This window comes from Oncorhynchus tshawytscha, linkage group LG03, assembly GCF_018296145.1.
Source record: "Oncorhynchus tshawytscha isolate Ot180627B linkage group LG03, Otsh_v2.0, whole genome shotgun sequence".
In the NCBI taxonomy this organism is placed as follows: Eukaryota; Metazoa; Chordata; class Actinopteri; order Salmoniformes; family Salmonidae; genus Oncorhynchus; species Oncorhynchus tshawytscha.
Window position 1 is genome coordinate 38,199,905 of NC_056431.1, and position 12,901 is coordinate 38,212,805.

General features: G+C 47.8%; 1 protein-coding gene across 1 annotated transcript in view; it reads right to left on the reverse strand.

Moving 5' to 3' along the window:
- The window catches only part of LOC112224082 (inactive dipeptidyl peptidase 10-like), a 72,265-nt gene that overhangs the window by 46,068 nt on the left and 13,296 nt on the right, over positions 1-12,901 (reverse strand). Inside the window, exon 5 of the mRNA XM_024387380.2 lies at positions 12,528-12,602. Within this exon, the coding sequence (XP_024243148.1) occupies positions 12,528-12,602 (75 nt within the window). The remainder of the gene's footprint in view (positions 1-12,527; positions 12,603-12,901) is intronic.

Genomic DNA, 12,901 nt, shown 5'->3' on the forward strand with positions numbered 1-12,901 from the left:
TGGAAAATGCTAGTAATACTTTTGTTAGTGTCACGCCCTGGTCTTAGTATTTTGTGTTTTCTTTCTTTATTTTGGTCAGGCCAGGGTGTGACATGGGTTTATTTTGTGTTGTGTTTATGTATGGGGGTTTTTCGTAGGTTTTAGGATTGTGGCTTAGTGGGGTTTTCTAGCATAGTCTATGGTTGCCTGAGGCGGTTCTCAATCAGAGGCAGGTGATTCTCGTTGTCTCTGATTGGGAACCCTATTTAGGCAGCCATATTCTTTGAGTGTTTCGTGGGTGATTGTTCCTGTCTCTGTGTAAGTTTTCACCAGATAGGCTCAGTCACTTTGGTTTTTATTTTTTCATTGTTTTGGAAGAGAAAAAACGAGCGCCATTCTCCTTGCGGAGATGGTGCTAAATCCATCAACACGGTCGGTCCCTGGGATTGGGCTGGCCAACACGATTCGGTTTGCTTGGAAGGAAAAGGAGTTGGAGCCTTTAGGACGGGAAACTTTTGGAAGGATAATATTGATGGGAATTCTAAAGCTGACGGTGAAGGACGTGTTTTGTTTCCAAGGCAACTCGTTGGAGGGAGCATACGACGTGGCACTATATACAGAGGAGAAACACGATGATATCCTGAGAAGGGCAAGATCAGTGGGAGGTGAGAGGCCGATGAGCCACTATGAAATAACAAGCCTGCCGAAGAACAACTTTAGGGTTGTAACTGTCAACATTTACAACCCATACGTTAAGGACGAAGAGGTGAGGGCCTTTCTGGGGCGATACATGGATAACGTCTCCTCAGCAAAGCACCTCAAAGACTCCCTTGGGTTTTGGAATGGGAGGAGAGGCTTCCAGGCCCTCCTCAGGGAGGACCCAAAGGGACATGGTGGCTAGCTCCATCCTCCTGCTATGTTCTCCCTAGGGGCTGACAGGGGGACGTTGTTTTATGCACGTCAGCCCCCATTTTGCAGGCGCTGTATGGCCTACGGCCACATATTCGCCTCGTGCAGCACAAGAAAATGCAGATTTTGTGGATCTGAGGAACATGAGGCAAGGGATTGTGACAAGCCTAAGGCGTGCCACGGGTGTGGCTCGTCAGCACACCTGTGGCGGGGGTGCCCGGCTCGTCAGAGGTCATATGCGTCTGCGGCTGGGGGGCAGGAGCGGGGGATGGGGGAAGAAGAGGAGGGGAAGGAAGCACGCCTCATGACCAGAGTACAGGTCCAGAGGGGAAGGCCGCAAGGAAGGAGGAGGAGCAAGAAGCGGCGGATGGAAGAGAGAAGGAAACAGAAGGCACGGGAGTAGGAGAACCAGGAAAAGCGGCGGAAGACGGCAACCGAGTGGAGGAGCATGAGAGAGAAGAAAGCGAGGGAGGAGTGTTGGAGAAGGAGACGGTGGAAGAGCAAGTGGACTGGGGGAAAGTGCCCTGGTGGAAGAGATGAGGGGTATGGTGGAGGAGCTGGCGGGGGCGGGGGTGGTATCTCTCCACTGCCGCCATCACCAAAGAAGAGAATGAAGAGGAGGGTGCGATTGGCCGACAGTGAGAGGGAGGGGATGGCCAAGAGAGTGATGGGGGTGGGAGAAACCTCTGGGTTGCTGCTGGTTTCCCCAGGCCCTCAACTTCTGTTGGGTGGGGACACACCTAACAAGACTCAGGACTGGGTACAGGAGGAGGTGGGGAGTTTTTTGTTTGGGGACTCAGCCTCCCCGATTTTTTCCAAACCAGCTGCAGCACTGGGGAGGGGGAGGAGTGTGGGGGTAGACCCAGGGTGCAGGGCACCCCGGAGCCAAACACTATTCCTGCATCCTGGGTTGGTGAGATGGAGGAAGAGGGGGGGATGTCGGGAGTACGGATGGTGTTTTCACCGGTAGATATGGATTAGGGGAGCATCGGGTGAGTCTCCTGTTTTTTTTTTTTCTGTCTGGGTTTAGAATTTGAGTGTATTACATGTTTTTATTTTATTCTTTCATGGGGTCTAATTTTACTTTTGTTAGTTTAAATGTAAGGGGTTTAAGGGATTTTGTTAAGAGGAGGGCGGTATTTAGTGCGGTATTTAGTGGGTGTGGAGGGTGTGGGGTTTGATTTTTGTTTTTTACAGGAGGTTCACCTGAGGGATGGAGGGATGTTAGTAGGTTTAAGAGGGAGTGGGACAAGGGGAGTCGGTTTGGGGTATTGGGGGTGCACTCATCGGGGGTAGGGATTTTGTGTGGGCACAGGGAGGTAAAAGTGGAGGATTCTTTTGTGGTAATGCAGGGGAGGGTTATAGGGGTGGATAGGGGTCACGATAAGGGATTGTAAATTTAGATTAGTGGTGGTGTATGGGCCACAGGTGGTGGCAGACAGGAGGGAGATGGTGGACTGTCTGACGCCCCTGTGTGTCACAAATAGGAAATTAGTGATAGGGGGATTTTAATACAGATTTAGGAATAGGGGGATAGCAGTGCAGGCGCCATTACCGGGCTAATGGCTTGCCATGGTCTGGTTGATGGTGGTCTGCACACTACTCCGAAAATGGCCGGTCCTACATGGCGCAACTCCAGGGGGTTGAGCGGAGGCTCGACTATATTTTTGTACCCAGGTCTTTGGGTAAGTTGTCTGGGCGGCTGTTGCCTATTTTCTTTTCGGATCACGACAGGGTGCTCCTGCAGGTGGGGTCGCCAGACTGCCTCTTTGGTAGGGGGTACTGGAAGTTAGATCGGGATGTGCTGGAGGAGCAGGCTTTTGTTGACGGGTTTTATGGTTTCTTTTGGAGGCTTGAAGGCCTCCGGTCCATGTGCGAGGGGGTGTTAGAGTGGTGGGAATTAGTTAAGGTGAGGATTAGGGCTTTTATAATAGGGTATTGCAAGAGGAAAAAAAGGGAGGAGAGGAGGGAGGTGGATCGTATCCAAAGGTTAATTGAACTCGAGTACGAGGCAGGCAACCTCGGCGGGTCGTTTGACTGGGAGAGATCCGCAACCCTAAAGGCGCAGCTCAGGGAGTTGCAGGAGCGGAAGGCTCGAGCTTTCCTGGAGCGTGCGCATAGTGGCTTCCTAGAACATAATGAGACTTGTTCCGCTATGTTCTTTAAGTCGGTTAGGGCCAGACAGAGTAGGAAGGTAATGCATGGCGTTAGGGAAGAAAATGGTAGTATAGTTAGAGAACCAGAGGATATGGTCAGGGTTTATTTAAGGAAAGGGAAATAGATGTAGAGCAGGGAAATGTGTTTTTAGAACACTTGTCCAGGCGGTTGCCAGAGGACATTAGAGAAGTGATGGAGTCCCAGATTTCACTAGAAGAGGTTGAGAGCGCTCTTAGGAGGATGGGAAAAGGGAAGGTGCCTGGGATGGATGGGCTGCCGGCTGAGTTTTATCTCAAGTTTTGGGGTATACTTGGACCAGTGGTCCTCGAAGTCTTGAAGGCCATCCTTGAGACGGGGGTCCCGGGGGGATCAATGGCTGTTGGTGTGCTGTCACTTTTATATAAGAAGGGGGAAGTAACAGACCTTGGCAACTGGCGGCCGTTGACCATGCTGTGTGTAGATTACAAGCTACTTGCAAAGGTTTTAGCAGAACGGTTGCGCACAGCCCTTCCCTTCCCTCAGCGACGCTAAACTGGAACATGCATATCGCAGTGGTACAGAGGAAGCTAGCAATGTGGAAGGCTAGGTATTTGTCTTTTATGGGCAAGGTCCTGGTCCTAAAGGTGGATGTGTTGCCGTCTCTTTTGTATTTGGCGTACATCTACCCATTGCCGGCTTGTCTGAGGAGGCCTCTAGTGAGGCTTGTGTTTCAGTTCATGTGGAGTGGCAGGTGCGAGTGGGTCGCCAGGGCACGCATGATCTGTCCCATCGGGGAGGGAGGTAGGGGGCTACCACATTTCCCCCTCAAGCTGGACACAATTTTTGTTTCTTTCTTGTTAGCGGAGCTTGCTCATCCAGTGATACACCCGTCCGTTTACCTCCTGCGGCTGTTTTTCTCGTATCAGGCGAGAAGCGTAATGGTGTGGTCTAACACGGGTCCTCGGGCGGAACAGCTGCCGTGGCACTTTGGTCATGCGGCCAAGTGGCTGCGTGTGCACCCTGAGGTTTAGATCACAGGCACCTGTACGAGGAGGTCAGAAAGGCTGGGAGTCCGGCACCTGTAGTGGGCATCTCGGAAGTGGTCTGGGAGGGAGTGCAGGCGCGGGGTCTGGACAACAGGCTCAAGGACCTGAATTGGTTGAGCCTCCATAAGTGCTTGCCGGTACGTTCCATCATGTACCGGTATAGTTTGGTGCAATCCCCCACCTGCCCAAGATCCTCTTGTGGCAGGGAGGAGACTGTGCGCCATGTCTTTTGGGACTGTGCCTTTGCCGGAGTAGTATGGGCTAGGGCACGGGTGTTGTTAGGTTTGGTAAGGGGGATTTTGTATTGACCTGGGCCAGGTTAGAGAGAGGTGTAAGGAGAGCGAGAGGGACGGATAGGGACAGGTTTCTGCTCTGGCTTCTCATGAGTCTCTTTAAACGGGGGCTGTGGGAAGCCAGGCAGAACATGGTGAAGACAGGGAGAGATTGGGGGGTGGAAGGGATAGTGAGGAGGGTGGAAGGAGATTTGAGAGGCAGGATGAAGAGGGAGGAGAGGAAGTGGGGGCAGCATGCTGCTCGGGAGAGGTGGAAGGGGGGTTTAGGGCTGGGTGTCATTTAGATTTGTAAGGGGATAGATTAGGGTTGGGGAGATAGGGAAAGGTAGTTTGTAGGGTGATTGGGAGGGAAGATGCTCCCCTGAGGTTTTGTTTGGGGTTTTTGTTTAGTTAAATTAAAATACCATTAAATCAAATCAAATCATATTTGAGTATGTATGAAAATTATGAGTTGTAAAGAATGAATGGTATTGAAGATAATAAATTATTTTTCATTTAAAAAAAAGATAGGCTGTATAGGTTTTCACGTTCCGTTTATTGTTTTGTATTGTTCGTGTTTCATCTTTATTAAACCATGTATCTAAATTACCACGCTGCATTTTGGTCCGACTCTCTTTCGACGGAAGAAAACCGTAACAGAATCACCCACCACACCAGGACCAAGTGGTGTGGTGACAGGCAGCGGCAGCAGGAGAAACAAAGTTTGGAATATACAACTTGGGAGGAAATAGACAGGTGGACGGTCGAAACAGAGAGAGTGCCGGAGCCCGCCTGCGATTCGCTGGAGCAGTGCGATGAGGGTTATAGGAGAATGGAGTTGAAGAGGCGATAAGAGGGAACACGGTTGGCACGGAAGCCCGAGAGTCAGCCAGAAAAATGTATTGGGGGGCTTAGGGAGAGTGTGGCAGAGTCAGGGTTCAGACCTGAGCCAACTCCCCCTGTTTATCGTGAGGAGCAGCGATCACAGGACTTCTGGACTTGGGAGGAGATATTGGACGGAAAAGGATCCTGGACACAGCCTGGAGAATATCGCCGTCCCAAGGAAGAACTGGAGGCTGCGAAAGCAGAGAGGCGCTGGTATGAGGAGGCAGCACGGCGACGCGGATGGAAGCCCGAGAGTCAGCCCCAAAAATGTATTGGGGGGAGGCTCAGGGAGAGTGTGGCAGAGTCAGGTTTCAGACCTGAGCCAACTCCCCCTGTTTATCGTGAGGAGCCAAGGAGGAGACCAGAACCAGAGCCGGTGTTGGAGGTGAGTGAAGCATAGACTGTGAAGGAGTTAATGGGGAAAGTGGAGGAGAGAGTTATGAGGGAGTTACTAGGTTGGTGCTTTAGGTACGATATTCGCCCGACGGTGCGTGTCGGGGAGATGATGGCACCTGGGTCAGCGCTCCATACTCGTCCTGAGGTGCGTGTTAGTTGGCTGGTGAAGATTGTGCCAGCCTCACGCACTAGGCCTCCTGTGTACCTACCTAGCCTTGCACATCCTGTGCCAGCCCTGCTCTCAGGCTCTCCAGTACACCTTCACGGTCCGGTCCATCCTGTGCCACCTTCACACACCAGTCCTCCGGTGGCAGCTCCCCGCACCAGGCTTCCTGTGCGTGTCCTCGGCTCAGTACCACCAGTGCCAGCACCACGCACCAGGTCTTCAGTGCACCTCGCCTGTTCAGTGCTGCCAGAGCCTTTCTCCTCTCCAGCGCTGTCGGAGTCTCCCGCCTGTTTAGCGCTGCCAGAGCCTTCCTCCTCTCCAGCGCTGCCGGAGTCTCCCGCTATCCGAGCCTTCCTCCTCTCCAGCGTTGTCGGAGTCTCCCGCCTGTCTAGCGCTATCAGAGCCTTCCTCCTCTCCAGCGTTGTCGGAGTCTCCCGCCTGTTTAGCGCTGCCAGAGCCTTCCTCCTCTCCAGCGCTGCCGGAGTCTCCTGCCTGTTCAGCGCAGCCAGAGCTGCCAGTCTGCATGGAGCAGCCAGAGCTGCCAGTCTGCATGGAGCAGCCAGAGCTGCCAGTCTGCATGGAGCAGCCAGAGCTGCCAGTCTGCATGGAGCAGCCAGAGCTGCCAGTCTGCATGGAGCAGCCAGAGCTGCCAGTCTGCATGGAGCAGCCAGAGCTGCCAGTCTGCATGGAGCAGCCAGAGCTGCCAGTCTGCATGGAGCAGCCAGAGCTGCCAGTCTGCATGGAGCAGCCAGAGCTGCCAGTCTGCATGGAGAAGCCAGAGCTGCCAGTCTGCATGGAGCAGCCAGAGCTGCCAGTCTGCATGGAGCAGCCAGAGCAGCTAGAGCCGCCAGTCAGCCAGGATCTTCCAGATCCGCCAGTCAGCCAGGATCCGCCAGTCAGCCAGGATCTGCCAGAACCACCAGCTAGCCAGGATCTGCCAGAGCCAACTACCTGCCTGAGTTTCCTCTCAGTACTGGGCTTCCTCTCAGGGCTGAGCTTCCCCTCAGGGTTGAGCTTCCCCTCAGTCCCGAGCTTCCCCTTAGTCCCAAGCTTCCCCTCAGTCCCGAGCTTCCCCTCAGTCCCGAGCTTCTACCTCAGTCCCGAGCTGCCCCTCAGTCCAGTGGGGTCCTTGGTGAGGGTTATTAGGCCAAGGTCGGCGGCGAGGGTCGCCAATCAAAGGACGCGTTACAGGGGGACTAAGACTTGGTTGGAGTGGGGTCCACGTCCCGAGCCGTAGCCGCCACCGTGGACAGACGCCCACCCGGACCCTCCCCTATGGGTTTAGGTGTGCGGTCGGGAGTCCGTACCTTGGGGGGGGATTCTGTCATGCCCTGGTCTTAGTATTTTGTGTTTTCTTTCTTTATTTTGGTCAGGCCAGGGTGTGACATGGGTTTATTTTGTGTTGTGTTTATGTATGGGGGTTTTTCGTAGGTTTTGGTTATGGTTGACTGAGGCGGTTCTCAATCAGAGGCAGGTGATTCTCGTTGTCTCTGATTGGGAACCATATTTAGGCAGCCATATTCTTCGAGTGTTTCGTGGGTGATTGTTCCTGTCTCTGTGTTTATTGTCACCAGATAGGCTGTTTAGGTTTTCACGTTCCGTTTATTGTTTTGTGTTGTTCGTGTTTCATCTTTATTAAACATGTATCTAAATTACCATGCTGCATTTTGGTCCGACTCTCTTTCGATGGAAGAAAACCGTAACAGTTAGCTGGGTGCTCTCCTGAGATAATCGCATGGTTTGCTTTTGACGTAAAGCCTTTTTGAAATCTGACACAGCGGCTGGATTAATAAAATGTTAAGCTTTGAAATGACGTAAGACACATGTATTTACAAGAATGTTGAATATTACGAATGGTGTATTTAGAATTTTTGCGCTCTGCAATTTCACTGGCTGTTGGCCAGGTGGGACGCTACCGTCCCACTGGTGCCAGAGAGGTTAAAAGCAGAAGTCACAGTTGAGATGGACCAATAATGTGATCTTAACTGTCAACACATGAGCGTCCACAAAAAACTATATTTGGGGATTATCTCCTCACACTTTCCCTCAAAATACAACTTCCAGCCATCTGTGCAAATACAATGTTAAACGGCGGTGCAAAACAGGAATGCGTGGCTTGCCTAAGACAGAAAGCCTTTTGTTTATTTTGGGATATTGCCTTTTTGGCGTAAGCCTCCGCCACCACGGGAAAGCAGGATAACACAGACACCTTGAGCTTTCGCTAGACTCTGCTCTGTGTGCGTCCCTATGGGTTAATCACTACACCTGACTGTGTAGCAGCACTCTGCAAACCCATCTTAAAGGCCCACTCTAATTTTTGCAGCCGTTTTTGATCATTTAAAATCATTAGACACCCATTGATTCCCTTCCCTGAGCTTTATATTAAACCAAATGGCAGGGATGCCGTTTTGTTGTTTTCCAATGAAGGAGTGGGCCTTTATAGCTGCATGGCTGTTACGAACGTGTCTAAATGGAACTTACACAACAGTGCATGTCAATCGTCTCATTATGGCACTGATAAGGCAGGAGGCGTGTAAATGTCCATGCTTGCAACACCAATGTTGATTAAACCACTGTTAACAGTACTGGTGACTCATAAAAAAAATTGGCTATTTTTAATGATTGAGAGGGAGAGTTCCATCTTGTAAAAAATGTCAATAATTGAATGCTGTCAGGTCATATGGCAACACATTGAATGGCTAACCTCTCAGGCTAGTAAAAACACATGTTAGGTCTAGCATAACTCACATTTACATCAATGTGGCACCTCTTTCTCAGTTCCATGTATCCATAAAAGCAAGCATAGGCTGTCGCATGGCATATACAGTGCATTCGGAAAGTATTCAAACCGCTTGACTTTTTCCACATTTTGTGACGTTACAGCCTTATTCTAAAATTGATTAAATGCATTTTTTTCCTCATCAATCTACACACAATAACCCCTAATGACAAAGTGAAAACTGATTTTTTTTTTAAATTTTAAAAAACAGAAATACCTTATTCACAGGCATGTCAGAGCAAAAACCAAACCATGTGTCACGCCCTAACCTTAGAGAGCCTTTTTATTCTCTATTTTGGTTAGGTCGGGGTGTGACTAGGGTGGGTACTCTAGTTTTTCTATTTCTTGGTTGGCCTGGTATGGTTCCCAATCAGAGGCAGCTGTCTATCGTAATCTCTGATTGGGGATCATATTTCGGCAGCCTTTTCCATCTGTTGTGTGTGGGATCTTGTTTTTGTATTGTAGCCTTTTGCACTACAAAGCTGCAAATTCATTTTGTTACTCTTTATTTGTTTTGTTGCTGGTTCACATTAATAAATATGATGAACGCCTTCCACGCTGCACCTTGGTCCAATCCTTCCAACAACGATCGTTACACCATGTCATGGAAGGAATTGTCCGTAGAGCTCCGAGACAGGATTGGTTTGAGGCAAAGATCTGTGGAAAGGTACCAAAAAATGTCTGCAGCATTGAAGGTCCCCAAGAACACAGTGGCCTCCATAATTCATAAATGGAAGAAGTTTGGAACCACCAACACTCTGCCTAGAGCTGACCGCCCAGACAAACTGATCATTTGGGGGAGAGGTGACCAAGAACCTGATGGTCACCCTTACTGAGCTCCAGAGTTCCTCTGTGGAGATGGGATAAACTTTCAGAAGGACAACCATCTCTGCAGCACTCCACCAATCAGGGCTTTATGGTAGAGTGGCCAGATGGAAGCACTCCTCAGTAAAAGGCACATGACAGGCCGCTCTGATGAAACCAAGACCAATAACTCTTTGGCCTGAATGCCAAGCATCTAGAGGAAACCTGGCACCATTCTTACAGTAAAGCATCATGCTGTGGGGATATTTTTCAGCGGCAAGGACTGGGAGACTAGTCAGGATCGAGGGAAAGATGAACGGAGCAAAGTACATAGAGATCCTTGATGAAAACCTGCTCCAGAGTGCTCAGGACCTCAGACTGAGGCGAAGGTTCACCTTCCAACAAGACAACAACCCTAAGCACACAGCCAAGGTAACGTAGGAGTGGCTTCAGGAAAAGTCACCGAATGTCCTTGAGTAGCCCAGCCAAAGCCCAGACTTGAATCCGATCTAACATCTCTGGAGAGACCTGATAATAGCTGTGCGGCGACGCTCCCCATCCAACCTGACAGAACTTGAGAGGATCTGCATAGAAGAAGGGGAGAAACTCCCCAAATACGGGTATGCCAAGCTAGTAGCGTCATACCCAAGGAGACTCAAGGCTATAATCTCTGCAAAAGGTGCTTCAACAAAGTACTGAGTAAAAGTGAATAATTATGTATGTGTGATATTTCTGTTTATATATATATATATATATATATATATATTCAAAGATTTCTAAAAACCTGTTTTTGCTTTGTCATTATGGGGTATTGTGTGTAGATTGATGAAGAAAAAAACAATTTTAATCAATTTTATAATAAGGTTGTAAAGTAACAAAATGTGGAAAATGTCCAGGAGTCTGAATACTTTCCGAATGCACTGTACCCTCATCAGATCTCTGTCCTCCTCTGCATTTTGAATAGGCTCTTAGCTACCCTACTAACCATCTTCTGGTGATTGGTGCAGACTGCATTATACAAAACGGTATCTGAATCAAGATGACTGCTGTTGTGAGCCACTCTCATGTTCCCAGGTCTGCTATTAAACAAGATGAAAATTGGCTACACACCGAAGTGCCTAAAAGGAATGGCTTTTATGCGCTCCAGAAGAATGAACGTGAGAGAGGAGCTATATAGGCAGCAGGAAAAGATTTGTGTGGAGCGCTGAAACCAAGAACCAAGTTGTTTTAATGGACACAATTTGAGAGCCATAGGCTAGAGTGTCTATGTATACTGACTGAATAAGAGTTCATATTTTTAATAGGTTTTGCGGTAAGGTCTTGCTTTTTGCAAGCGAGATATTCAATTCCATCAGGGCATTCAGTTGATGAAATTTGTTAATGGCACTGGTTTTGAAGCTGTCTGTTTATTGGGCATCCAATGTTTTTCAATGATAGATTTGGAGACATTATGACTGTAGTCGGCTATGACACACAATTCAAGTGAAATATCGGGAACTCAAAGTACGGCTGGTTATTCCATTAAAATACCCGCTTCATCATAAGGGGATATGTTTGTGCGAAATACCCTTGATGCTGAGTTAGGGTTAGGTCATTACTGAGCCAGTAACAAATTGCATTCAGAAGATCAAAAACCATGTCGCTAGCGTTTCGTAGCCAATTCTTTGTTGTTGTTTGCAACCAAACTAATGGATAAGCGGTCGGTCGTCTGAGTAGGAAGGTTTCCCCGATACCATACCACCTATCTTTTCCTTTGCTGGAGCCTCTTCCTATTATGAAAGAGAAAATCACTGAACACAAGAATGGGAAATTGTTTCGGATGGTTTCTGCAATATGTGCTTTCTCTAAGTATTGCAAAGTATTCCCTATCATTGCATGTTGCTAATTATTCATCCAAGTAATACATTTCAATTGCACATCAAACAAATACAATTTTGATTTGATATCTATCGAGCCCGTAGCCTATCGGCTTACGTTAAACGATAATTGCTTTCTCTTTGAACAACAGTTATTTTTGTACAATGATGGAAAAAATGTCTTGGATTGTTTACAACAAATTGCTTTGATGCGGATACAACTTTTGTCCTGAGGTTAATGAAAGGGTTGAATTTGAATGGATTAATGTAAAAATACGATAATAAATTTACACAACCTCTCATTATTTTCCAAACTGTTAGAAACAGGGCAAAAACATGTTTTTCCACTATGTAGTCATACCACAAAGGATAAACACACTCGACTGAGACCAAAGGCACCTTCAGTGGGCATTCCATTGGCCCACAAGTGCCAGAACTAACCATCCAGTGAACCAAGCAAGCTATCCACTAACGCTGATGTTTTTGTTGGTGCATGCCAACAAAGTTGCAGCAGACACGTGATAAATATTACTAATTGTGGTACGGTTGTGTTATTTTTAGTTGATGGGTTGTGCTTGAGCATTCAGAGATGCATCAGTGGGATACTATCCAAATACAGTGTTTTCCATATCTATATAGACTCAAAAAGAGCTGAATAACGTAAAGAGTTACAGAATCGGTTTGGACCTACAGAAGCAAACAATATGTCAGCAGGGAGTGAACTAGTAGTATTTACAAAACATTTCAACGTCACTATGAACCTAATAAAAGCAGACACAGGTAGGACATGAGGAAGAAGACAAGCCCTCCGCCTTTTAATGCAGTTACTTTTCCACAGAGTTACGAGTCCAGAGAATTAGCTTTCTTTACCAGAACATCACAGAATCAAAACACAGCTCGTGAGACCACCGCAAATGACAAGGCCAAGGGTACCAATCTCACAGAAAGGTCTCTTCAGGCACTCGCTGTCTTTATTGTTCTCATTCTCTGTGCATCTGTTGTGTCTAACATCTCTTTCTGAGAAATACTGAAGGATGCATTATAAGGAAACCGGAGACCACAGAGACACACAGGCCCACACCATTCATTCTCCAATGTCATTCTCATTAATGTTGGAAAAAAAATGTTGTACTGTACCTCAGATTATTGTGTTGTTATTCATTTTCAATATCAACAAATGTTTCTCATGACAATAACCAAACGAGTTGGCTATACAGCACAAATACATCTGGGACCAGGCTACGAAGATGTGTATCATTTTGAGATACTCTTCAGAAATGGCACATTAAAATCACTGACCTGTTTCACGTCATAGCCCAGAAGAACAAAGTTTAGATCTGGAGAAACTGCAAACTTGGATGCCTTAAATGTTGCCTGGTAAGAAAGAGAAAAGAGTGGAAAGAGAATGACAGATACTGTGACTGTTCATCTGCAGTTTACAGTCCATTCAAATGTGTTGTTTTGAAGCGTGAAATATAATGATTTTTTGGATTAGCATGAACTACACATGTATTCAAATTCCACAAGAATGGCATAGTATTATCTTCTCCAACTTATTTAAAACATTGTCTAATTCCAGTCTACAACATGTAGCAAATAAAACAAGATGGCAAGGTGTCACTGGAGGCAGCCACTTGCCAAATGGCACCTTAAGGTGAGCATGTCTCTCTAAT